Source organism: Ovis aries, chromosome 5 (assembly GCF_016772045.2).
Source record: "Ovis aries strain OAR_USU_Benz2616 breed Rambouillet chromosome 5, ARS-UI_Ramb_v3.0, whole genome shotgun sequence".
Classification (NCBI taxonomy): domain Eukaryota; kingdom Metazoa; phylum Chordata; class Mammalia; order Artiodactyla; family Bovidae; genus Ovis; species Ovis aries.
In genome coordinates this window covers 9,618,837-9,645,386 of record NC_056058.1, presented here as the reverse complement: position 1 = coordinate 9,645,386, position 26,550 = coordinate 9,618,837, and the positions used below count along the sequence as shown (strand labels likewise).

Below are 26,550 nucleotides of genomic sequence, written 5' to 3'. Positions count from 1 at the left end.
ATTCACACTGGTCCTGCCCCAGCCCTGAAAGGGTTTCCCTATGAGGGCTGGTGGGGAGTGGACCCTGTGGCCCCCAGCTCTTCCTCCTCACAGGCCTGGGGTGGATCCTCTCAGCTGGCGCAAAAGCACCTGGGCAGTTGGAGAGGAGGGCTGTGGTGACTTTGCCCCATCCACCCCTCCAGATGCCCCCCAGTCCCCTGGCACAGGTGACTCTGCCTGCTCAGCCACCAACTTGAGCCGCGTAGCCGGTCTGGAGAAGCAGCTGGCCATCGAGCTGAAGGTGAAGCAGGGGGCAGAGAACATGATCCAGACGTATAGCAACGGCAGCACCAAGGTGGGAGCAGCGTGCGTGCACACCCCTCCATGTGCATGTATACCTGTGGGCGCATCCCAGGCTGGAGCCTGTGGTGGGGGGCGGGGTGGTGCCTCCATCTGCCCCGCAGGAGGCTGGGGCACTCTGGGTTGGGGACAGAGGGCTGTGGAGTGACTCTGCAGCAGGATTGGAGTGTGGGCAGCTTGGGTGGGGGCAGAGAGGAAACTGGATGACTGTGGGTGATGTCAGATCAACACGTGGCAGAGACTCCCTCACCATACTCAGTAACCCCCGGAGACCGGGCAACATGCAGCCTCTCACTGCTGGTGGCGTCTCTGACGTACACACAGATCAACGCCCAGATGCACACATGTTACCATTTAGCGGCTCAGTCGTGTCTGACTCTGCAACTGTATGGCCTGTAGCCCACCAGGCTCCTCTGTCCATAGGATTTTTTAGGCAAGAATACTGGAGTGGGTTGTCATTTCCTCCTCCAGGGGATCTTCCCAACCCAGGAATTGAACTCATGTCTCCTGCGTTGATGGGCGGGTTCTTTACCACTGAGCCACCAGAGAAGCGCAGATGTGTATACTATCATCATGATATCTAGAGACACACCCATGGTCATAACAGCTTCTAGAGATACACAGTGGCATATCACCACTGAGACACACACACACACCGTCGTAACACCTAGATTCACAGCAGTAACACGTGGAGGAAGACCACCACAGTCACCTCTAGACATGGAGAGATGCTCACCATCATAGAACACCCAGGACACACAGCACAGGCCAACAGGACACCTAGACGCACAGACACACACATCTTCAGTTTCGCACACCCAGAGATCGGATTTGTCACACAGACGTGCCCCCAGTTGTACCAACACCAAGTACACAGTCACAGGTTGGCAGCAACACCCAGAGACACTGACACCCACGGGCAGAGTTCGACCTACAGCTAGAGACCCAGGGAGCATCCCCGCCTGTGAGTGCACACACAAACGTGAATATTGCACAGCACACAGACCATGAAGAACTTGTCTTAACCTTTTATTGAGGTGTAACAGATGGACGTCAAGTGCAGAAAACCTAAGTGTACAGCCAGTGAATTTCTGTCTAGCTACCCACCGCCCTTACCGAACCTTTCCTGTCACCCAGAAGTGCCCTCCTGCCCCCTTCAGTCAGTACCCAGTCTTCTTTCGTCACAGATTGGCTGTGCCTGGCTTTCTTAGAATGTATTTTACCTGTTTTTATTTTTGGCTGCTCTGGGACTTCATTGCTGTGCTCAGGCTCTCTGTAGCTGTGGAGCGTAGGGGCCACTCTCTAGCTGCAGGGCATGGGCTTCCCATTGCAGTGGCTTCTCTTGTCATGGAGCACAGCCTCTAGGGTGTGCCGGCTCAGTAGTTGTGGCACATGGGCTTAGTTGCCCTGCTGCATGTGGAATCGTCCCGGACCAGGGATCGAACCTGTGTCCCTTGCATTGGCAGGTGGATTCTTAACCACTGGGCCACCAGGGAAGTCTGTCAGTGCCTGGTTTTGAACAGAGCACCAAGTCAATGGAAAAATCCACCACCAGTTCCTGGCACTTATACACACATACCGTCCTTGGCTATGCCCAGTTAACCCTGTAGCTTGAACTGCATACACCAAGAGCAGGACCCTGCTTCCTACAACTGCCTACAACTGTCTGACACCTAGTCACCCCTGGACTCACCCATGTGGCTACAGGCAAGGCTACGCCCACCATGGGGAACACTCACACACATACGCCATTCTAACAGCTGACATGAATACAATGCCTGCTGGTGCCAGGCACAGTTCTGAGCCCTACACACAGATTACCTCCTTTAATCCTCAGCCCAGTGGTGGTTGGTGCTGTTAGAACACTCCCCTTCCCGCAGATGAGCAGATGGACCCAGAGCGGTTGAGCAGCTTGTCCAGAGTCACACAGCTGTTAGGTGGCAGCTGTCAGGATTCACATGCCACAGGCTCCATCTCCCTTCAACGCCCAGGAACACATTCTGTCATACCCACACATGAATGCTCGGTCACCCAGAGCCTGCCTGGGGTGGGCACCAGGACGGGTGGTCAGACTCCCACCTGCCCAGCCTTCCCCTCACGGCCTGTCTCTGCCATCAGGACCGGAAGCTGCTGCTGACGGCGCAGCAGATGCTGCAAGACAGTAAGACCAAGATAGATATCATCCGCATGCAGCTGCGCCGGGCACTGCAGGCCTGCCAGCTGGAGAGCCAGGCGGCCCCAGACGAGGCTCAAGGTGAGTCCCTCCCCGGAGACCGCCTCCCCTGCGTTCCACCTTGCAGAGTTCAGCTCCCAGCCCCACAAGGGGTCCCTTCCTAAGGCAGGGAGGTGGGTGCTGCGACTCACCATGCTAGAAGGCCTTCCTGACCCTCTCTGGGCCCCGGTCTCCCATTCGGTCCCACTCAAGATTTGCACGTGATCAGTTATTGGCAAACTACAGCTCTTGGACCAAATCTGCTGCTGCCTTCTTTTGTTTGTTTGCTTGTTTTGGAAATACTGACAGCCCAGCCAGGCCTGTTCATTTACTGTCACCTACGACTGCTTGTGCATCGTGACAGTGGAGCCAGGAAGTGGCAACAGAGCTTGTGGTCCACAAAGGCAAAAATATTTACCCTTTGGCTCTTTTTAAAAGAATAATTCAGTTTGGGCTGCGCTGGGTCTTCGTTGTGTGAAGGCTTCTCACTGCAGTGGCTTCTTGTGTCGAGCATGGGCTCTTGGGCTTCGGTAGCTGCAGCTCACGGGCTCTGGATCGCAGGCTCAGTAGTTGTGCGGCAGGCGTTTAGTTGCCCTGCAGCATATGGAATCTCCCTGGACCAGGGGTTGAATCCACGTCCCCTGTGTTGGCAGGCAGCCTCTTAACCACTAGACCACCAGGGAGGTCCTACCCTTTGGCTCTTGATGGAAAAAATGTGTGGACCCCTGGGCTAGGCGGTTGCCTTGCCGTGTTGGCCCCAGTAATACGAAACTGGGTGCCCACAGCATATGTGCGTTTCCTGTGTATCTCAGTGTCTGAATGCCTGAGGGCGTCTCAACCCAACTGTCATCCTGAACTTGAGACAGGCTGTGTTGTATGCGTCAGTTCTCCAGGTATCACGTACAAGGGGTGACTGTACTAGCGACATTTGTCAGCGTCAGTGTGGTATTAGCTGTGGGGACCAGAGTCTGTACACATGCCCCATGACTCTGAGAGTTCCTGTGTCGTCATGAGAGTATGTCAGCTGTGGGTGGGTGTTAGTGTGTTTGGGCTGCTCCACCGCAACACCACAGACTGGGGATGAGGGGGCATGTAAACAGCAGACATTTATCTCCCACCGTGCTGGGGGCTGAAAGTCCAAGATCAAGGCGCTGGCAGATACGGCGTCTGGTGAGAGCCCTCTTCCAGATTCATAGATGGCTGCCTCCTTACTGTGCCCTCGCATTGTAACTTTTGGTGACAGCCTAATCTTGTCCCTATAAGTGTAAAAGTCTTGACGACCATCTGGGCACATAGGACAAACGTCTTGGTGGGTGCCGCACAGCTGTGGGCGAGTGTGACTGTAGGAATGCTTGAGACTGCAAGACTGTCCTTGAAATCTACAGCCGTGGATAAGCATGACTGGGACCTTGTGTCTGTGGGTGACAGGTCTCCTGCGCCTAGGTGCCAGTGTGTCCTTGTGCCTGCTCCCTGTTCCATTGGGTGACTGTGGCTGTGTCCTCTGTTGGGCTGTGGCTACATCCCTGGGACTGCACTCTGAGCGTGAAGCCAGCCTGTTTCCCTGTGACATTGGGTCTCTGTGTCTATGATTATTGCTCACGCTCCCCTGATTGTATGACATGGTGACAGCATTTCTTTTAAAGATTTTCTTTCATTTTGGACCATTTTTTTGTTGTTGTTTTTCAAAAAAAACTTTTATTTTTAATTGGAGGATAATTGCTTTACAATATTGTACTGGTTTCTGCCATACATCAGCGTGAATCAGCCATAAGCATATGCATATGTCTTCTCCCTCTTGAACCTTCCCTCCCACCCCATCCCACCCCTCTAGGCTGTCACAGAGCACTGGTTTGAGCTGCCTGCGCCATACGGCAAATCCCCCCTGGCTGGCTGTGCCCCACGTGCTGGCGTATATATGGCAGTGCTCCTCTCTCTATCCGTCCCACTCTCCTTCCCCCACTGTGTCCACAAGGCCTCACTGAATTTGCCACAACACTGCCTCCATTCCATGCCTTGACTCCCTGGCTGTGAGGCACGTGGGACCCTCACCCCCCAACCAGGGAGCAAATCTGTACCCCCTGCCCTGGAAGGCGAAGTCCTAACCACTGGACCACCAGGGAGGCCCCGTGCTGGCATTTCTTTGCCTGTCCCTGTGCCTTATCTGTGTGGCAGTGTGCCTGTGTTGCCGTGATCCTCCCTGGGCTGGAATTGGAGCCCTGGGAGTTTTGCCATTGTGTGACTCTGTCCTGACTCAATGGATGTGAGTTTGGGTGAACTCCAGGAGTTGGTGATGGACAGGGAGGCCTGGCATGCTGTGGTTCATGAGATCGCAAAGAGTCGGACACGACTGAGCTACTGAACTGACTGACTCTGTCCCATTAGGGTGTTTATGTTTTGTGACTTTCCCTCTGTCCCTGTGACACTGTCCTTTTGCTGGGAGTTGACAAGGTGTATAGAGCTTCCTGGAGAAGGCAATGGCACCCCATTCCAGTACTCTTGGCTGGAAAATCCCATGGATGGAGGAGCCTGGGGGGCTGCAGTCCATGGGGTTGCTAAGAGTCGGACATGACTGAGTGACTTCACTTTCACTTTTCACTTTCATGCACTGGAGAAGGAAATGGCAACCCACTCCAGTGTTCTTGCCTGGAGAATCCCAGGGATGAGGGAGCCTGGCTGCCGTCTCGGGGGTCGCACAGAGTCGGACATGACTGAAGCGACTTAGCAGCAGCAGCAGCAGCAGCTGCATAGGGCTTCCCAGGTGGCGCTAGTGGTAAAGAACCCACCTGCCAATGCGGAAGACGTAAGAACTGCAGGTTCGATTCCTGGGTTGGGAAGATCCCCTGGAGAAGGGAATGGCACCCTACTCCGGTATTCTTGCCTGGAGAATCCCATGGACAGAGGAACCTGGTGGGCTACAGTCCATGGGGTTGCACAGAGTCGGACACGACTGAAACGATAGCACATAGCGCAGCACAGACAAGGTATATGTCGGTGTCTGTAATATCAGTCTTACCCGTGTGTGGCAGTGTGATGGCATCTCTGTAAGAGTGTGTGGATATGTGTGTTCTAAGGCCTACACTAGTGACAAAGTGACAATGCCATTGTCACCCTCTAAGTGACAGTCTGATGACATCTATCTGACACCATTCCTGTTCCTCCAACTACGTTGTATTTCGTGGTGTGGGTGGTCACCGTTCATTCACTCAGACCCCTACTAGAGGAAGTGAGGTATCTTCCAATGTTTTGCTCTTAAAAAAAAAAGGCTATGAATAACCACGTATAATACATATATCAAGGGAAATTTCCTGGCAGTCTAGCGATTAGGACTCTGCACTTCCACTGCAGGGGAGGTGGGGGTGCAATTCAGTTCCTAGTCAGGGAACTAAGATCCCATATGCTGCATGGTATGGCCAAACAAGAACAAAAACAACACGTATCAAGTGCAAAGCTGTTTCTGTGGGATAAAGTACCTGAACTGAGATTGCTAAATCAAAAGGTAGATACATTTATAATTCTGACAGAAATCACCAAACTGCCTCCATTGGTTGGAAAGCAACTTGTATTCCCGTCAGCAGCGTATCTGTTCTTAAATGTGTGTTTTATTTTCGTTTATTTATTTGGCTGCATTGAGTCTTAGTTGGGGCACACAGGATCTTCATTGCATCATATGGGGTGTTTCCTTGCGGTACACAGACTCTCCAGTTGTGGTGCGCAGGCTCAGTAGTTGTAGGGACGTGGGCTTAGTTGCTCCGGAGCATGTGGGATCTTAGTCCCCTCACCAGGGATCAAACCTTCATCCACTGCAGTGGAAGGCAGGTTCTTAACTGCTGGACCACCAGGGAAGTTCCCTAAATATGTGTTGTGTGTCTGTATATAAGACTGCCCCTGGGTGGCAGCTTAACTACATCCCTGGGATTGGCTCTGTGGGGGATGGTGTCTGGATAAAAGAGTGACAGCATCCGGGTGCATGTGTGGCTGTCTGCCCATGGGTGACAGTGTGACTGTCCCCATGACCCCCTATCTTGGGAGGGAGTGATGCTTGTTGACGGCTATCTGTCCCTGGCCAGTGCCCTTACTACAGATGGCTGCATGTCTCTAGAACCAGGATGGTTGGAGACAGCCCAGGGCTCAGGCTGGCCTCACTGCCTCGTGTCTCACGCCCACAGGGAGTCCGGACCTGGGGGCAGTGGAGCTGCGCATCGAGGAGCTGCGTCACCACTTCCGAGTGGAGCACGCGGTGGCCGAGGGCGCCAAGAACGTGCTGCGCCTGCTCAGCGCCGCCAAGACTCCGGACCGCAAAGCCGTCAGCGAGGTGAGGGGCGGGGCGTCGACCCGGAGAGGTGGGGCTTCAGCAAGGGATGGGGACTCCTGTTTCAAGTCGGACCCAGATGATTTGAGGGCTGGGGCTTCCGGGGAGGAGCTCCAGGTGGGACCTCGCGGGCCTGGGGGAGGGGCGCGCCGGATCCCGTCCCCAGCCCGGCCAGGCTTCTCCCACCTCAGGCCCAGGAGAAGCTGACCGAGTCCAACCAGAAGCTGGGGCTGCTTCGGGAGGCGCTGGAGCGGCGGCTTGGGGAGCTACCCGCTGACCACCCGAAGGGGCGGCTGCTGCGCGAGGAGCTCGCCGCGGCTTCCTCCGCAGCCTTCAGCGCCCGCCTGGCCGGGCCGTTCCCCGCCACGCACTACAGCACCCTGAGCAAGCCTGCGCCACTCACAGGTAGGTCCCTACACCTCCCGTGTCCTCCCCCGCTTCCACCCAAATCAGGACCCCACCCCCCTAGCTCTAGACTCCTGCCCCTCTGAGCCCCCAGCCCCAAACCTGCAACTGGGATCTTCATTCTCCCCAGTCCTGGACTCCCATCCCACTGTCCCCTCCCTTCTCCATTCACCCCAACCCTGTAGCCCTGGGCCCCATTCCCCACGCCAGACAGACCCATGGACCCTAGACTTCCCACCCCACCTTGCCCTCCCAGAGACTCTTGCCCTTGTCTCCCCATCCTTGATCCTTGGGTGGGAAGATTCCCTGGAGATGGAAATGGCAACCCACTCTAGTATTCTTGCCTGGGAAATTCCATGGACAGAGGAGCCTGGTAGTCTGTAGTCCATGAGGTCGCAAAAGAGTCAGACACAGCTGAGTGACTAAACAACAACAGCAAGAATAGTCCCATCCTCACTTTCCCCATCCCACCGTGAAGGGGTGGCTTTCTGCTCTCTCCAGCCAGAGTCCTCGATTTCAGTCTCATAGTCCCTCACTCTCAGAATCCTCAGTCCTGAACCTCTGACCCCCCCACCCCCAGACTAGCCAGCCCCTCCCTTCTTAGATCCCTCAGCCACTACCTCCCCAGACCAGTCCTATCATAGACCCCAGCCCCAGTGTCAGATCTCAGACTAGCCTACCGAATCCTACCCTGGACCCCCCCAGTCCTACCTGGCTCACCACCGCCTGGACTTCCGGCCTGCACTCTGAACTGCTCTTCTGTCACTAAACCTCAGCATCTAGAGCCCTTCCCCAGACTGCCCCACCCCTCCCCCTTGTCCCCTGTTTCTCTCTTCTGGACACAGCCATCTCTGCAGCAGACCCCCTGCCTCACCCCGATTGTCCCTCACCAACTCCCCCTTGCACGCTGGCCACTTCTGCACATGCCCACTGCACCTGCAACCTTTGTCCTGCCCCAGATGTAACCCACCCCATGAGCCTGCCCCTCTCTCAGGGACCCTGGAGGTGCGTGTGGTGGGCTGCAGAGACCTTCCAGAGACCATCCCTTGGAACCCTTCACCTTCGGTGGGGGGGCCTGGGACCCCTGACAGCCGCACCCCCTTCCTGAGCCGCCCAGCCCGAGGTCTTTACAGCCGAACCGGAAGTCTCAGCGGCAGGAGCAGCCTCAAAGCTGAAGCCGAGAACACCAGTGAGTGGCACTGATGTCCGGGAGGGATGAGGTGGGGTAGGCTGGGGGTGGTTCCTGATTTCCCACATCGGTAACATTCTGAAAAAGTCGTTCATCACACTCATTAGGATGGATACTGTAAAATAGAACAAGATAAAGTAACAGGTGTTAGGGAGGATGTGGAGAAGCTGGAAGGCTTCTACACTGTTGGTGGGAATGTAAAATTGTGTGGCCACCGTGGAAAGCAGCATGGCAGGTCCTCACATAATGAACATAGAACTACCATAGATCTAATATTCCTACTCAAAAGAGTTGGAAGCCGGATCTCAAAGAGATTTTGGTATACACCCATGTTCATAGCAGCATTATTCACAGTGGTCAAAAGGCAGAAGCAACCCAGTGTCTGTTGATGGATGAATGGATAAACAAATTGTGGTCCATCCACACAGTGGATTCCAGAGAAGTCTATTCTGTAGAAATGGATTCTATTCTAGACAAATATATCTATAACGATGGTAAATTTTATGTTACAAGTTTTACCACAATGTGAAAAGAAGTGAATACACACGTTCAAAAGTATGAGTAAAAGAAGACTAACACTAAAGTAACTGCCTATGTTACCACTACTCAGGTCAAGAAATAGAATTCTCTGGATTTTTCAGCCTTAAAAAAGGACATTCTGAAACATGCCGCAACATGGATGAACTTGAGTACATCAGTGAGATAAACCAGCTGTAAAATGACAAGTGGGCTTCCCCGGTGGCTCAGTGGTAAAGAATCCGCCTGCCAGTGCAGGAGACCCGAGTTTGATCCCGGAGTTGGGGAGATTCCCCCGAGAAGAAAATGACAACCCACTCCAGTATCCTTGCCTGGGAAATCCCATGGACAGAGAAGCCTGGTGGGCTACAGTCCATGGGGTCACAAAAGAGTCGGATATGACTTAGCAGCTGAGCATGAGGGATACTTCTTGTCTTTTTGTTGTTGTTTAGTCCCTAAGTTGTGTCCGACTCTTTTGCAACCCCATAAACTGTAACCTGCCAGACTCCTCTGTCCGTGGGATTTCCCAGGCAAGAAAGCTGGAGCAAGTTGCCATTTCCTTCTCCGAGGGATCTTCCCAACCCAGGGAGTGAATCCCTGTGTTCAACCCATGTGCCTGCGCCTTCTGCATTGGCAGGCAGATTCTTCACCACTGAGCCACCTGGGAAGCCGACAAGTAGTGTAGGATTCTACTTACATGAAGTATCTACGTTGGTTACATTCATAGGGATGGAAAGAATAGTGGTTGCCAGTGGTTGAGGGGGAGGCGAAATGGAGAGTTATTGTTTACCAGGGACAGAGTTTCATGGGAAAGACGAAGAGTTCTGGAGATAACGGTGGTGATGATTGCACAACAGTATAAACGTACTTGGTACCACTGAGCTGTATGCTTGATAATGATGGTAAATTTCATGTGAGTTTTACCACAATGTGAAAAGAAACGAATGCACACGTGTAAAAGTATGAATAAAAGAAGAATGACAGTAGAGTAACCGCCTGTGTTACCACCACCCAGGTCGAGAGATAGAATTCTCTGGAAGCCCTCTCATGCCCCCTCCTCAATTCCAGCCCCTTCCTCTGTCCTAGAGGTAGCTACTCTCCTCACTCTCACCGCTGTCATTGCCTCGCCTTTCTTTGTAGTTTAAGCGCCCATGTACCATCTCAGAGCAATGCAGTTTAATTTGCCTGTGTTTAAACTGCACATATGTGGAATCATGCAGAATGTATTCCATGGAAACAGCTTCTTTTATTCAACATTGTGTGGGAGATTTATTCATACCGTTGCATGAAATTATACTTCATTCATTTTTAGCCCGGTTTAATTGTGTTAGACTGAGCCATATCAGATTGCTGTCTTTTTTTTTTTTTTTTTTTGGTAAAAAATAGTTGAATATAAGAGATTTCATGGTTTAGCTAATAACCCTATATTACCATGTATATGTTTAATTCATAGGCAGATGTTCTAGTTTAGAGCTGTTACGTAAGCATTATATCTGTGCATTTCCCAGTGTATACTTGCTGGCATTTTTTTAGATTGAATACTTAGGAATATATTGCTGGAATTTATATATAGAATAAAAGTGAATTTGGATCCCTGCCTCACACCACACACCAAAATCAACTGGAGATGGATTGAAGGGCTTAATGTGAAAGGCAGGACTGTAGAGCTTGGTCAGATAGCATAGCAGAATATTATAGGGGAAGAGAGGATTTCTTTATTAATAAGATATAAGAGATTACCCTCCTCCCCAGAATCTCCTGACACCCTCCCCCCACCCCTGTTCCAGATGAGGTGAGCACTGTGCTCAAGCTGGATAACACAGTGGTGGGACAGACATCCTGGAAGCCATGTGGCCCCAACGCCTGGGACCAGAGCTTTACCCTGGAACTGGAGAGGGTGAGTTAGGTGGGCGAGTGAGAGGGCTGGGAGGAGGAGGGACCTGGGGCCTCAGGCACCGCAAGTGACAGCCCTCTTCTTCCCTGAGGCACGGGAATTGGAGTTGGCTGTGTTCTGGCGGGACCAGCGGGGCCTGTGTGCCCTCAAATTCCTGAAGTTGGAGGATTTCCTGGACAACGAGAGGCATGAGGTGCAGCTGGACATGGAACCTCAGGGCTGCCTGCTGGCTGAGGTACAGCCTGACTCCCACCCTGAGAAAATGCTTTTTTTTTTTTTTTTCCGGCTGTGCTGGGTCTTTGTTGCTGCTCAGGCTAGTCTTGAGTTGCAGCGCAGGTGGGTTTCTAAATGCATTGGCTTTTCTTGTGGAACACGGGTTCTAGGGTGCATGGCCTTCAGTAATTGCAGGATACGGGCTCAATAGTTACCACTCCTAGGCCCCAGAGCGCAGGCTTAGCAGTGGTACACGGGCCTAGTTGCTCTGCGGCATGTGGGATCTTCCCGGACCAGGGATCGAACACATGTCTCCTGCCTTGGCAGGCGGATTCTTCACCGCCAAGCCATCAGGAAAGCCCAGAAAAATGCTTTTTGTGTCTCTTTCTCCTCTTCTCTTTCTAGAAGGGGAAGATGTGTTTTCCCCTTAGTCTCTGAACCTTGATAGGAAAGTACATTTAATTAGTCCCATGATGCATGACTAAAGTTGGGATTGGTTTCATTCTGAAACAAGAAATTAAAAAAAGAATAGCAAAATGTTGTCAAGCCAGAAAAGAAAAGCAAAACCAAGCAACGTAAGATGGGGGTTGCTATGAGAGCCACAGTTGAGCAGAGAGATTGCTTCCCCAGTGCTGTTGGGTTAGGGTCCTCATCAGGGGAGCCCGCCCCCGCCCCTTGGCACTATGGACATTTGGGCTGGATAGTCTTGGTTGCAGGACTGCTCTATGTACTGTAGGGTGCTGAGTGCTGAGTCACATCCCTGGTCCCCACCCACGGGATGCCAGTAGCAACCCCGCACAAGTTGTGACAACTAAAAATGCCTCCAGACATGGCCAGCGGCCCCTCATTGAGAGCCCATAGTCTAAATGACATTCTTAGCAGACCCCTTGTCTCATGGCCAAGCCCTTTCCTAAGTGCTCTGCTGGCACTGACTTATAAATCCTCACCAAGAACCCGTGCAGGAGGGACCATTACTAGTTACGTTTGACAGAGGAGGAAACTGAGACACAGAAAGAAACTCACTGGACCCTTCATTTAACCAGAATTATTCTAGAAATTCTTTAAATTTGCCCTTAAAATACTAATGTACCCTGTTTTATGTATTGGGCTGAACAAGAAGTTCGTTTGGGTTTTCTCATAAGATCTTATAGAAACTCGAAAAAACTTTTTGGCCAACCCAACACACACACACACACACAGACACACACACACACGTATACAAATTGCTTCCCTGGAAGCTCTGATGATAAAGAATCTGCCTGTAATGCAGGAGACCTGGGTTCAATCCCTGGGTTGGAAAGATCCCCTGGAGAAAAAAATGGCAACCCATTCCAGTACTCTAGCCTGGAGAGTTCTATGGGCAAAGGAGCCTTGTGGGTTACAGTCCATGGGGTCACAAAGAGTCAGACACAACTGAGTGACTAACACTTTGATTTCACATGTGTGTGTGTATACATATATGTATGTATTTATGTTTAGACATACCTCCCCATGTCCTTAACCTTAGAGGAAAAGTCTTTTTTTTTTTTCTTTCATTTCGCTGCTTGCTTAGATTTTTTTTAAGTTTATTATTTATTTTGGCTTTGCTGGGTCTTCATTGCAGCTTTCAGGCTTCTCTAGTTGTGGTGCCTGGGCTCTAGAGTGCTTGGGTTCAGTCGTTGTAACTTGTAGACTTGATTGCCATCTGTGGGATCTTTGTTTCCTGACCAGGGATCGAACCTGGGCCCCCTGCATTGAGAGTGTGGAGTCTTATCCATTGGACCACCAGGAAAGTCCCCACTACTTGCTTAGTTTTTTAAATACCAGTTTTCTTTGCAAAAAGATCAGACCGTGTGAAAAAGAAACAGAATTCCCAGTGTATGCATGCAAAGTCGCTTCAGTCGTATCCTACTCTTTGCGATGCTATGGACTCAAGCCCACCAGGCTCCTCTGTCCATGGGATTCTCCGGCCGAGAATACTGGAGTGTGTTGCCATGCCCTCCTCCAGAGAATCTTTCTGACCCGGGGATCAAACCTGCAGCTCTTATGTCTCTGTCATTGGCAGACGGGTTCTTTACCATTAGCTCAACCTGGGAAACCCTAGTATAAAAAATTCCCAGTGCACAGTATTTTAAACAAAAAACGGCTGTATTATTAACTCTGTTTTCAGGAATGGGATAAATATCAAGAGAGTCATTGGGTTCAAGTGAGTTTAAAGATTAACCTGAAAGAAGCTTTTCCTTGGCTGTGAAAGTCGTTCACTTGTGTCTGACTTTCTGCGACCCCATGGACTATATAGTCCATGGAATTCTCCAGGCCAGAATACTGGAGTGGGTAGCCTATCCCTTCTCCAGTGAATCTTCCCGACCCAGGAGTCGAACCAAGGTCTCCTGCATTGCAGGTGAATTTTTTACCAGCTGAGCTACCAGGGAAGCCTCTAGATACCAAAAGTCTACATTGCTCTAAGTTTTCACTAGAAAATGCTTTCAAAATTTTAAAACAGTCACTTTTCAGTAATTTCTAACTAATTCACTAATTCCTAAAAATATCTAGAAAAATTCTTGAAATAGTCAAGGGCTATTTTACTATCTGGGTGAAAATTCTTACATAATCTCGTAATCCAGGACCACAGAAGGAAAGGCGCAGAGAAGAGCTGACTTCACACGGCAGGGCCATGAAATTATTCTTCTGTTAGGAAGACTGTCCAAAACCCAAGTGGATAATAGTGGTGGGTGGCCAGGGGTAAGAGTTCTGAGGCAGTCCTGCTTGTCTTCAAGATTTACTTACTATTTTTTTTTTTAAGAAAGATTGTTGTTTCTTTTTTAAAAAATGTTACTTATTTTCATTTTTGGCTTGGCTGAGTCTTTGTTGCTGCTCGGGCTCTTCTCTAGTTGTGGCGGGCGGGCTTCTCATCGCCGTGGCTTCACTAGTGACCGAGCACGGGCTCTGGAGCACCGGCTCAGTAGTTGTGGCTCACGGGCTTAGCTGCTCGGCGGCAAGTGGGATCTGCCTGGATCAGCAATTGAATGTCTCCTGCATTGGCAGGCGGATTCTTTACCACGGGAGAAGCCCCCAAGGTTTACTGAGAACATTCTCTTTTGTTCTCCCCAAAGCACCATCCTATAGAACCTTCTGCAGTTCTGTCGCCTCTGAGCCTACAATAGTTGAGTTCTGTCGTAGATGGTATTGTTCCGTGTCTGTGTCCTCCTGTATAGTAGCCGCTAGCCTCTTGAAGTCTGGCTAGTGTGACGGGGGACTGACACTTTCAGTCAGCTTACATTTTACTTCATTTCAGTAGCCACATGTGGCTAGAGGTGACCAGATCGGGGACACCCATAAAGTCACATGGTTCTATGACTTCAACACCTTCCAGAAGATGTGATGCAGTTGGGAGAATTCCATGAGACCAGTGGTTTCCCCACATGAGTGGACACCAGCATCATCACCTGGAAGGCTTGCTAGAACACACACTGCTGGGCTCCACCCCCAGGGTTTCTGATTCAGTGGGTCCAGGGTGGGTGGAGGTGCTGAGAATCTCCCTTTCCAGCAGGTTCCCAGGGATGCTGGTGATGCTGGTTTGTGAGCACAGGAGGGGAGGCGGGACGCTGAAGGAAGGGTAGTTCCCATTTGCCGGAGTCGTCCGTAGGTCTTGTTGGATCAGAGCTGCTCCCCACCCCTAGAAGAGGGCCTGCTTGCCTGCCTGCTTCTTGCTTTTCCAGGGTGGCTTTCAAGAGGTGGTCCTGTCAAAGGATGGATTGGCTTTGTGACCCCTTAATACGCTGCATGGTACTCTGTGGTTGGATGCGATGCCACAGTGACTGGAACCCTGGAAACGTACGGGTGTGCACGCCTATGACCCTGAGGCTCCCCCAGCGAGATGCTAGAGGAGGGCTAGGGTCCTCACGCCAGCCCCTCCCCTCAGGTCACCTTCCGCAACCCTGTCATTGAGAGGATCCCCCGGCTCCGACGACAGAAGAAGATCTTCTCCAAGCAGCAAGGTGAGGGGATGAACCGGGACAGGGCAGAGACCAGGGTTGCCATCCGTGTCATGGAGGCTAACGTCCACCCCCATGCTGCCCTTCCCCAGGGAAGGCATTTCAGCGTGCTAGGCAGATGAACATCGACGTTGCCACCTGGGTACGGCTGCTTCGCAGGCTCATCCCCAACGCCACGGCCACTGGTACCTTCAGCCCGGGGGCTTCACCAGGACCTGAGGCTCGGTCCACAGGGTAAGCGGGGGGTGGGGCCCTGGGAGGCCCGCTGCCCTGGCTGCTTTCCCGGGCGCCAGGTCTTAGATGCGCCCTCCTTCCTTGTGCCGCAGTGACGTATCTGTGGAGAAGCTGAACCTCGGGGTTGAGACAGACAGCTCACCCCAGAAGAGCCCTCTGGGTCCTCCTTCCAGCCCATCCAGTCTGGTGAGCACCCCACCTTGGCCCAGCTCGAGTTCCAAGCTCTCGCCAGGAACTTCCTTGGTCACACAGCTTATCTCTGCCAGAGCTAGGGTCTCATTTTCTATCCCAGACAAACACATGAGCTTGGGAGCCAGGCCCCCTGGGCCCCACTCCTTCTCTGTTGCCTCCTGTCTGTGTGACCCATGCCAAGCCACTTCACCTCTTCATGCTTAGCGCACCACTGTGTAAAACGATCAAGTTTAAAACTCATGTCGATGACAGGAGTCAGGTTAGTGGTTTCCTCCGGGCAGTTTGTTGACAGGAGAATGGACTCAGGAGAGCCTGCCAGCATGATGAAAATGTTCTGAAGCTTGATCTAGGTCAGAGGGCAAGTACGCTTTTTCTGGAAAGGACCATATCGTCAGTATCTTCAGCTTTGTGGGTCAGATGGGTCACAGTGATGACTCGTCAATACTGCTCTCATAGAAAGCAGCAACATGTGATACAGGCATGAAGGGGTGTGACTGTGCACTGGGAAAGCCTTGTGTCATATCCCTTTCAGGAATCATGAGCTATTTTTCTTCTTTTGATTTTTCTCAACCCTTTAAAAACATAAAAATGATTCTTAGCTTACAGACTGTACAAAACACGGAGTTTACCAACCCCTGGTCTAGCTCACAGGCATCTGGTTAGACACGTGTAAGAGCTGGTCCCATTACCCACCCCACTGAATGCATTTTATACCTCATTTTCTAAAAAATGGCAGCAATAACAACATATGCTTCATGGCATTAAGTGAGATCATTAAATAGATGAATTTGGCAAAAAAAAAAAAAATCCAAAAGTTGAATAACACTGAATGCTGGGGAGGATGCGGGAGAACAGGCAGGCAGTCAGTGGGAGGCATGTGAATCACTACATCTTCTTGGGAGGGCAAGCTGGTTGAGTTAAAAATGGGTGTTATCTTGACCTAGGTGTTCCACTCCTGGACATCTGTGATGGCCATTCACATACATGCACACAAAAAATGCTTGAATGAGTATGAAATACATCTAGAAAGGTACCCATGACATCATTAACAGCAGCTGGCTCTGGGGAGAGCAGCTGGGGCAGGAAAAACTGCATTTCCTACTGTATACCTGTTTGCACTGGTTGAACTTTTAAAACTATATAATGGGGAATGATGGACCAGTAGGTAAATTTTCTCCAACTTAAACTTTTAATTTTGATGCTTCATTATATATTCATATGATGTAAAGAATTAGGTGGTTCCATAAGGCTGTTACCAATAAAGGCAATAAGTTAGACGTATTGGAGCTTCAGCAACAGTCCTCCCAATGACTGTTCAGGGTTGATTTCCTTTAGGATTGACTGGTTTGATCTCCTTGCTGTCCAGGGGACTCTCAAGAGTCTTTTCTAGCACAATTCAAAGGCATCGGTTATTCAGCCCTCAGCCTTCCTTATGGTCCAGGTCTCACATCTGTACATGGCTCTTGGAAAACCCATAGTTTTGACTATACAGACACGAGAGGTCAGATTGGAGATGGGTCATATCCACTGTGGTTATGGGTTATTGTACTCTGACCTCCTGTCTCTGTCACAGAGTTCTCCGATCCAGGCAACTACTACCACTCCCGAGCTGCCTTCGGAGACCCAGGAGACGCCAGGCCCCACGCTGTGCAGGTGACACCCCTCCCCTGGCCACCACCCACCACCCCTGCCCACTGTCCCTTCCCCACCAGTCCCGTCTTTCTGCAGCCCTCTGAGGAAGTCACCCCTGACCCTTGAGGATTTCAAGTTCCTGGCAGTGCTGGGCCGAGGTCACTTTGGGAAGGTGAGGTATGGGGGCTAAGGAGTTAGGGGGCTGGAGGTCCACACCCCCAGGTCCTTAGACTGGCCACTAAGGGCACCCCTGTGATGACTGTGGTTTCAGGTGCTGCTCTCTGAATTCCGGCCCAGTGGGGAGCTGTTCGCCATCAAGGCTTTGAAGAAAGGGGACATTGTGGCCCGAGACGAGGTGGAGAGGTGGGGAGCCTGCTCATGCCCTCTGAGAACATCAGTCTTCTCTTCCGGGAAGTGGGAGACCAGGCACTCCCTTCCTGGGAGCTGCTGTGAGAATGATTCATAACGATCATTCCTGCTTATTAAGCTAGTTGTCGCTGAGTTGCTAAGTCGTGTCTGACTCTTTTGCGACCCCGTGTAGCCCACCAGGCTCCTCTGTCCATGGGATTTCCCAGGCAAGGATACTGGAGTGGGTTGCCACTTCCTTTTCCAGGGGATCTTCCCGACCCAGGGATCGAACCCGGGTCTCCTGCATCGCAGGTAGTCTCTTGCATTCAGGCATATTCTTTTACCGACTGAGCCATCAGTATTTCGTGACTATTAGCAAGCACCCATCATCTCCTTTACATTCCTCTAAGAAGTCAACACTGTTATGGTCCCAGTTCTGATGGCACAGAGAAATTGGGCAAATTGCCCAAGGTCACATAGCCAGTAAGCAGCAGGTCTGGGATTTGAACTTACGGCCTTGGGTTCTGAAGCCTGTGCTGTTAATGGTGCCATGTACCATTTGGGGTCAGGACCCTGAATTTAAGTCCTGCCTCTGCTACAGATGTGCATAGAAATCTTAGAGTGTTCACTTTGCCCTCTGAACCTCAGCCTCCCCATCTATAAAAGGGGAGTAAGCCTTCCTTGCAGGGTTGCTGGGTGGATTGAATGGGAGGATGCCTCTAAATCATTCTGCAGAGCCTAGTAGAGGCACTGAGATAGTCCTAGTCCTCTTGACATCCTTTTATTAACCAGGAATCCGACTTAAATAGGCTTAAGCAAATAGAAGAATTTATTGCTCTGGATCAGAAAAGTCCAGGGGTGGACTACCTTCAGGCATGGCTGTATCCAGGTGCTGAGTTGACGTCTCTCACTTCTGCTTTTATCTGTGTGGTCTTGGCTTGTACTCCTCTCATAGGGTCAGAGATATCTCCTACTTGAGCACTTTAAGGCTCATCTGCCAGCTTTGGCCCTTCTCCCTTATTTATCCAGCAGAAATCTTGAGTTTGAATCCATTGGCTTGCCTTGCCCATTCATGAACCAATTCCTGGCCTGGGAGATGGGGTTCTCTGAAGGGAAGTAACAGTTCCCTTGGTGGTTTCCCAAAAGGAAGTCAGGGACTGTTACTAGGACAATGCATGGATTCTGGGTGCCTCTTGAGCAGGTTCAGACGCATTAAGCAACTTGCCCAAGTGTGCACAGCCATTCAAGGCCCTTGAGCAAACATCTGATGATTGAAGACTAGGGAGTGACGGGAGTCAGGGGTGGTGAGCCGCTGCGTTCTCTGACCACGCCCCCCCGCCCCGCCCCGCCCAGCCTGATGTGTGAGAAGCGGATCTTGGCAGCTGTGACCAGCGCGGGACACCCCTTTCTGGTGAACCTGTTTGGCTGTTTCCAGACGCCGGAGCATGTATGCTTCGTGATGGAGTACTCGGCTGGCGGGGACCTGATGCTGCACATCCACAGTGATGTGTTCTCGGAGCCCCGTGCTGTGTGAGCCTGGCACCCTGCCTCCCCACACCTCCTGGAGTTGCGGGGGACTGCGGGGGGGGGGGGGGTTGATGATGTGGGAGTCTTCTGTGACCCTCCTACCTTGCCTGGAGACCCGGCTCCCTCATACCAGCCTCTCTCTGCAGCTTTTACTCGGCCTGTGTGGTGCTGGGGCTGCAGTTTCTCCATGAACACAAGATTGTCTACAGGTGTGTGTGCGTGTGTGTGTGTGTGTGTGCACGTGCGCGTTCACGCCTGTGGGCTCGTGCATACATGCACATACCCGCTCTGCCCACTGGGGGGCCCTCAGGCTTCAGGCAGAACCCACATCCCACTCTTCCCTCCTTACATTCTCCCACCCCCTCTCACAGGGACCTGAAGTTGGACAATTTGCTTCTGGACACCGAGGGCTATGTCAAGATTGCAGACTTTGGTCTCTGCAAGGAGGGTGAGGGGGCGGTTCGGATCTGCGGGGCTGACTTCTGGGGTTCAGACAGAGAGGGGAGGTAATGGAGCCCCCCCAGCCCCACCTGGCTTACCCCTGCTGGGTTCTTAGGGCTGGCTGTCTAGACCACCCCATGCTGGGCTGGGCTAGAGCTGTGACTTCCCCCATAACCTTACGTGGCCTTGCTGATCCCCCAGGGATGGGCTATGGGGACCGGACCAGCACTTTCTGCGGGACCCCAGAGTTCCTGGCGCCTGAGGTGCTGACAGACACGTCATACACTCGGGCTGTGGACTGGTGGGGACTGGGCGTGTTGCTCTATGAGATGCTGGTTGGTGAGGTGAGATCCCAGGCGGCTCCTCCCTGCCTGTCCCTGGTAATTTGCGTATGTGCTGGTGAGGTGGGAGGGTTGTTTATTCACTAAGTCATGCCCAACTCTTTGTGACACTGTGGACTGTAGCCTGCCAAGTTCCTCTGCCCATGGGATTTTCCAGGCAAGGACACAGGAGTGGGTTGCCATTTCCTTCTCCAGGGAATCTTCTGACCCAGAGATCAAACCCGCGTCTCCTGCATTGGCAGGCGGGTTCTTTGCCGCTGATCCAGTAGGGGAGCCAGTAGGGGGAGGTTGTCAGATTCACCCTCCACTGTGGGCTGTCTGATTGAGGACAGGTAGCTCTGCCTCCTTGGCCTCAGTTTCTGCATCTGTAAATTGGGGTCCTTCCCCTCCCAAGTGAGCCGTGTCAAAGTACAGCTGGAGCCCTGGGTGAATGGAACCAGGTGCGGTATGGTCAGAGGAGCCTAATTCATCCAAGCTCTCCTTGTCCCAGTCCCCATTCCCAGGGGACGACGAGGAGGAGGTATTTGACAGCATCGTCAACGATGAGGTTCGCTACCCCCGCTTCCTGTCAGCTGAAGCCATTGGCATCATGCGCAGGGTAAGGACCCCTGCCCAACTCGGGGTGAGCCAAGGGAAGTGACTCTGGGGCTGGGAAGGGGAACACTGACACGGAACTCCCTCCACCCAGCTGCTGCGGAGGAATCCAGAGCGCAGGTTGGGATCCAGCGAGAGGGACGCTGAGGATGTGAAAAAACAGCCTTTCTTCAGGGTGAAGTCTCCCACCCCCAGGACCCATTCCCCCATGCCCAAGACCTAGTGGCTTCACTTCCAACGTTGTTACCTCCCCTCAACACCGACCTGCCTTTGCTTCCTCACATTTACCCCCACTGACCTTCCTACACCCACCCAAGTTAACTGCAGGCTGGCCTGTTGGGGAGCGCTGCTCTGTGTATGAGCCCAGCCGCCCCCCCTCCCCATACACTCATACTGTAACCCTTCCTGAGCCCCCAGGATGCCCCCCACCCCTACCTCTGTCGTGTGACTCTATGTTGATTCTCAAAAAACCAGACTCAGGTCTCAAGGAGCAGACCCTCCTGTGGTCTGCCCAGTGCCTCCCCTGGTGACCTCTCCCTCTCCTCGCCCTGCAGACCCTGGGCTGGGATGCCCTGCTGGCCCGGCGCCTGCCGCCGCCTTTCGTACCCACGCTGGCCGGCCGCACTGATGTCAGCAACTTCGACGAGGAATTCACAGGGGAGGCCCCCACGCTGAGCCCACCCCGTGACGCACGGCCCCTCACGGCCACGGAACAGGCGGCCTTCCGGGACTTCGACTTTGTGGCCGGGAGCTGCTAGCCCCCTCCCCTGCCCCTGCCCTCACCGAGCTGTTAGTTTTTAAAAAGGCCTTTGGGGTTTGCCCCATCCATGCATCCTGTTTTCTTTTTGCGCACAGTGATGATGGGGGCGGGGAGGAGTGTTTGGAGGTGGGAAGAGTTGGGAAGGGAAGCAGTGGGTGACTGGGGTGTAGGAGTGATGGGGAGATGCCCTGGTCGGGGGTCATATGAAGAGGGGCCAAGGGATGGTGGAGACTCAGGCCTGTGACTGGTGGAGAGCCTAGGTGGGCTGCAATGGGAGAGGGTTCAGAGTTGTGTAGAGGCCCGTGATGGGGCTTGTGGGTAGGGACTTGGGGTTGTGTTGGGGGAGCTCAGGGCCACGATGAGCGAATGGTTGTGCGAGTCACTCCTGATGGCGGCAGGGGCGACTAGCGTTCCCAGACCCTCTTGCTCTGCTCCCAGCGGAGCTCCCCAGGACTGCGACCACGGCGTTTTGCGCATGCTCCCGCGACTCCCGCTCTGCGTCTCTATGCCCCCGCGTGGCAAGTTCAAGAACTGCACACCCCGGAGGCATACACAGCGCCTCTGCCGCCTCCGCGAGGCTACCAGGGTGCTGCAGCCCGGACAGGACCCACCGCCCTGGGCTTGTCCGCAAAAAGATTTCATTCCCCGAAGTCGCTGCGCTGCGGACCTGAGGCCGGTCCCGGGTGGTCTGGCTTAGACGCCGGATGTGCCTAAAAGGAACTGAGGCCACTGTGCCGAGAACTGCGCAGCGAGCTGGCCTCCCAAGTGCTCCTGGTTAGGCCCAGCCCTCCATGGCTGCCCTTGGCGCCTGCCCTTGAAGGCAGCAGGCGAAGCAGTTGGCGAAGCACTGCCTGCCGCAGCAAGATGTACACCCAGGGGTCCAGAATCTGGTTCCACGAGGCGAGGCGCACGGCCAAAAACAGCGGCCGCTGCAGGGAGCTGGAACCCCAGCCTGCCACAGCCAGCACCACCACCACCTGCAGGAAGAGGTGGTGTGAGCGGCGGGGCGGTGTAAGAAAAGGGGTCTAGGGAAGGGTAGGGGTGGGATGGGTGGGAGCGTGCCTGGGAAGTAAGGGGGCTGTGAGGAGGGACGCAATGTAAAAGTAAGTGCGAGTCTTAATTGGGAAGGAGCTGTGGAGGTGGGGCGGGAAGCGGGACCTTACAGAGGATGGCAGAAGCAAAGGCATTCACTGGGTGTGCGCTCAGGCGAGAAAGAGGCCCCAGGTATCCCAAAGGACAGAGGATGGAAGAAAAGGCTTCCCTGGTGCCTCAGTGGTAAAGAATCTGCTTGCCAGTGCAGGAAACGCAGGTTTGATCCCTGGTCTGGAAAGATTTCCCACATGCCAGCTGGGAGGCTGAGCCAGAGCACCACAGCTGCTGAGCCTGTGCTCTGGAGCCTGGAAGCTGCAACTGTTGAGCCCACATGCCTCTACTACTGAAGACTATGCATCCTAGAGCCCGCACTGGACAAAAAGATACTGGGCAAAAGAGAAGCCTGCGCACCAGGACAAGAGGAAAAGCCCGAGAAGCAACTAACACCCAGCACGGCCAAAAATAAAATTATAGGGAAACAAAGGAAAGAGGTGGTGATGCTAGAAGGGAGCTAGGGAGTGAAGGCACTTAGGAGGGTAGGCTTGGAAGGGGAGGCTTGCCTGGATCCGGTGACCTATACAGAGCCCAGGAAGGAGTAAGACAAGGGGCCCGGAAAGAGGGGGATGTCAGAGGGAGAGAGCAAAGGGTGGACTCTGGCAGGTGGGGGCAAGAGGGCAGAGTCCTAGTTGGGTCAGGGAGAAAGGACTTGGGATGGAAAATGGTGGGAGGCGTCATGGAGGGCGTGGGAAGGAGCAGGGTTGGAGTGGACCTGTGCGCCTCTCACCAGCAAAGGACTCCAGCAGATACACGACACCACCATGATGCCTACGAGCTGGCCCACCATCTCCACGTCGTGTGCGCGGGCTCTGCGCGAGGAGCCACGGCCCGGAGAGCCGCCCGGGGCGGCGGAGGCCGAAGCAACGGACGAGGCGGACGAAGCGGAGGCCGAGCGGGGTCCGCGCCCTCCCCAGTGACGGCGGCTGTCGGGGCCTCCTCCGGCTGGGAACTGCCGTCGAGAGCGGCGGCGCCGCCAACGGGCGCGCAGCAGGGCCAGGCCGCTGAGCGTGTTGCACAGGAGCGCGGCGAGCAACGAAGCCAAGCCAAGGCCCGCGAAGAGGCCGGCGAGCAGCGCCTGGCGCCAGCCTCCCGCCGGGCCCAGCCCGATGAAGCACCACGTGCCGGGGTACTGCAGCTCATAGCGGCCTACGCGCGCCAGCGGCAGCAGAGCCACGGCCAAGGCCACGGCGGCCAGCGCTGCCAGAGCCAGCCGCGCACGGGCCACCGAGACGCGGGCTGCGTGCAACAGCGGCCGCGTGACGCCCACCCAGCGCTCCACGGCCATGCCGCAGCCCAGCAGCAGCGGGCACAGGCCGAAGAAGACCATGCAGCCGCCCAGGAAGTGGCAGGCGCCGCCCGCAGGCGCGCGCCCCGCCGCGTACAGGCGCAGCACCAGCGCCCCGGGGATCACGTGGCCCGCCAGGTCAGTGGCCAGCAGGCTGGCGACGAACAGCAGGAAAGTGGCTGCTGAGCGACGGCGCCGCAGGCGGCCCGCGGCCTGCGCCAGAAGCCCCAGTGCCAGCACGTTGGACACAGCGCCCAGCGTCATGGAGAAGATGGGCAGCGCGGGCGATGCGCCCGCCAGGCCCAACGGTGGTCCGGCAGACGTGTTGGGGGCCCCGGGTGCCGTGCACGTGGTCGCCTCGCCCGCCAGGCTCAGGTTGAGGGGCCCGCAGGGGCTCATGTCAGGTGCTGGGGGTGGGGCTGGGAAGAGGAGAGGAGGGGAAGGTGAAGTCCCGCCGGGTTGGCCTGGACCAGCTGGTTTTCCCCTCCCAGATCATCCCGACCCATTTGGCTTCCTAAGAGTTCTCTTAGGGACCCTGTACCCATGGCAACTCTAAATGACTCTGGCTGCCCCAGCCTGATTCGGTTCTCCTCCGCTGCCCCCAGTCGGCCGATCTCTCACTCCCGGCCCCAGTCGGCCCACACTGCACCCCTTCTCTGATCATCAGGGGTCACCTGGCTTCAATTCACCTGTCTCCAACCCCACTTCTGAGCCTTCCCCACCCACCTGACACCCACCCTCCGTTTTGACACCACCACAAATTCCTGGGCCCCCAGCCCTCTCTGATAACCATTAACCCATTTCTGATCCCAGGGGCCCACCTGACCTCATTGCCCCATCTCTAACCATCACCCTTTACTCTGGCCCCACCCCACATGCTCACAGCCCACCTCTCCCACCATGGGCACATCGCGTCCCCCCACACTTTCCCCGGGCCATATCCCTGTCCCCTCAGCCCCCATCTTTGTCCCCATCACTCCATTTCTGTCCTCAAGGCCCCATCTCTGTGCCCACAGACCTGCCCCTTCGGCACCTCTCGCCTGTCCTCAGAGCCCCAGCCCTGCGCCCCACACTCCCATCTCCCAGCTCCCCTGCTGTCTCCCGCCCAGGCCCTACCTCTGACCACTGCTGCCACCCCCTGGATGCCCAGCTTCCTCTTGCTGGCTCCCTGCCCCCTGCCCCAGAGGCCTCAAGGCTGACCCATCACCATCCATTCCTTGATACCCGCTGGTGAGGGCTGAGAGGGCAGAACTGCTAGGTCTTCTGGAGAGGCTGGACAGAGGATAAGATCAACTGGGACAGACAGACAGGCTGAGAGTCAACACAGGAAGCACAGGCTTGGGGAGCCGCATCCTTCCATGCCTGCCTCCCCCACTGACGGTCTTTGGGCCCAAGCCTTCTTACCCGGTGCTGCCTCGGATGCAGGGTCCCCATTGTTTGCCGTTTGGCCCCTGCTGCCCCGCTGCTCCGCTGCCCAGCTGCACCCCAGCCTGCTGCGCCCGAGCTCTCCGGCAGGCCGCTCCCTCCCCCCTCCCTCCCTCCCGGGGCGGCTCCTCCGCTCCCTGCCTCCTCCCGCTGCCACTCCAGCCTCCAGGGGCCGTTCCACTCGGTGTATGCCTTCGGGGGACCTGGGTTGGCAGGGACCACCACCCCCCCACACTCCTGGCAATGGTTAGGGACCACTCCCAGACCTTAGCTCCCCTCCTGAGGAAGTGGGGGCCTCCAGGAAGTTGGCCTGTCCTCCCTGCCCCGTGACCCTCTTCCCCTGGTGGGACGGGAGCAGCCCCCTTCCCCGCCCCCCAGGCGTGGGCCTCTTGCCTGCCTCATTAATAAAGCGGATAAAATCTAAACACTGGAAAATGTGAGTGTCGCCCAGGGCAGGCGGGGGCGGCTTAGGGGGGCTGCCGCTACCCCCAGCAGGGCTGCGAGGTGGGAAAGCAAGCCCTGAGTGGGGCCAGCAGCAGCCCCTTGCCCTGCCAGAGCCTTCCTGGATGCTGGGTGGGTGGTGGTGGGCAGAGCCTTGGGTGGACCAGCTTGGATCAGGTCCAGCCAGCCTAGGAGATCCGCCCATTATTTACACAGGGGCTTAAAGCCCAGGCGTGCAGCCAGTCATCCCCCAGGAAGGGAGAGGGAGGAGGAGGCTGAAGCGGGGGCAGAGGGACCAGGAGGTGTGGTGACCGGTAGGCCGCCTCCTAGATCCTGCTTTAGGACATGGTCCCAAGTCACACACAGCCACACCTGTGGGCACACAGCTGCATCCTCACTTCCTGCCCCAAGAAGTAGAATCACATCCCTCAGGGGCGCATGTGTGCGTGCACGCGCACGCAGACACACGCACACACACACGTCTCACACCCAAACATACACAATTGTATCCCTTAACATTCCAAGACCCCGCCACCATCATGGCCTGTTTCCAGCCCAGCAGCAGCCACATTCCTCAGACCCTTGGCGTCAGCCACTGTCACCCGAGAGTGTCACCCCCAACACCAGACACACCCATAGTTACAGACTCCAACAGCCTGAAATACAGGCCCTTGAGAAAGGGACCATCACACCCCTTGTTCCTGAGTCACTAAGTTGTGTCTGACTCTTTTGCAACCCCATGGACTGTAGCCCGCTGGGCTCCTCTGTCCATGGGATTTCCCAGGCAAGAATACTGGAGTGGGTTGCCATTTCTTTCTCCATGGCATCTTCTGGACTCAGGGATCGAACCCCCCTCTCCTATACTGGAGGTGGATTCTTTACTGAGCCACCTGGGAAGTCCATCACTCTTTAGAGCCATCAAATAGTCTGACCCAGCACCTTGAGCAGTGAACACAACTGCTAACACTGACAGAGCCCCCAGCCACACCCCAAATCACCCAGAGATGCCCCCTAACAGTCCAAGACAGGCCCCACAGGTACACACTGCATATGCCTGAGACATAAGGAGTGGTAACCCCCTAGATACTCCAAGATCTAGCCAGTCACACCCCTAGTAACAGCAACACCCA

General features: G+C 54.5%; 2 protein-coding genes across 5 annotated transcripts in view; one reads left to right on the top strand and one right to left on the bottom strand.

The window, feature by feature from the left end:
• The window catches only part of PKN1 (protein kinase N1), a 28,755-nt gene extending 7,571 nt beyond the window's left edge, over positions 1-21,184 (top strand). For all 4 annotated transcript variants that reach the window (XM_027969490.3, XM_042249802.2, XM_027969489.2 and 1 more), the window contains exons 3-22: positions 183-334; positions 2,458-2,593; positions 6,718-6,863; positions 7,052-7,265; positions 8,260-8,454; positions 10,758-10,867; positions 10,956-11,099; positions 14,979-15,054; positions 15,144-15,285; positions 15,378-15,471; positions 17,051-17,130; positions 17,206-17,281; positions 17,381-17,472; positions 18,811-18,987; positions 19,131-19,193; positions 19,356-19,432; positions 19,627-19,769; positions 20,257-20,364; positions 20,455-20,535; positions 20,915-21,184. In XM_027969490.3, the coding sequence (XP_027825291.1) occupies positions 183-334; positions 2,458-2,593; positions 6,718-6,863; positions 7,052-7,265; positions 8,260-8,454; positions 10,758-10,867; positions 10,956-11,099; positions 14,979-15,054; positions 15,144-15,285; positions 15,378-15,471; positions 17,051-17,130; positions 17,206-17,281; positions 17,381-17,472; positions 18,811-18,987; positions 19,131-19,193; positions 19,356-19,432; positions 19,627-19,769; positions 20,257-20,364; positions 20,455-20,535; positions 20,915-21,118 (2,510 nt within the window). In that variant the 3' untranslated portion in view covers positions 21,119-21,184. The remainder of the gene's footprint in view (positions 1-182; positions 335-2,457; positions 2,594-6,717; positions 6,864-7,051; positions 7,266-8,259; positions 8,455-10,757; positions 10,868-10,955; positions 11,100-14,978; positions 15,055-15,143; positions 15,286-15,377; positions 15,472-17,050; positions 17,131-17,205; positions 17,282-17,380; positions 17,473-18,810; positions 18,988-19,130; positions 19,194-19,355; positions 19,433-19,626; positions 19,770-20,256; positions 20,365-20,454; positions 20,536-20,914) is intronic.
• Positions 21,169-25,064, bottom strand: PTGER1 (prostaglandin E receptor 1). The gene is made up of 3 exons (XM_015095782.3): positions 24,959-25,064; positions 22,997-23,973; positions 21,169-22,097 (listed from the first exon to the last, which is right to left on the bottom strand). Exons 2-3 carry the CDS (start codon positions 23,951-23,953, stop codon positions 21,831-21,833), a joined length of 1,224 nt encoding a protein of 407 aa, XP_014951268.2. The 5' UTR covers positions 23,954-23,973; positions 24,959-25,064; the 3' UTR covers positions 21,169-21,830.
• Positions 25,065-26,550: the final 1,486 nt, after the last annotated feature.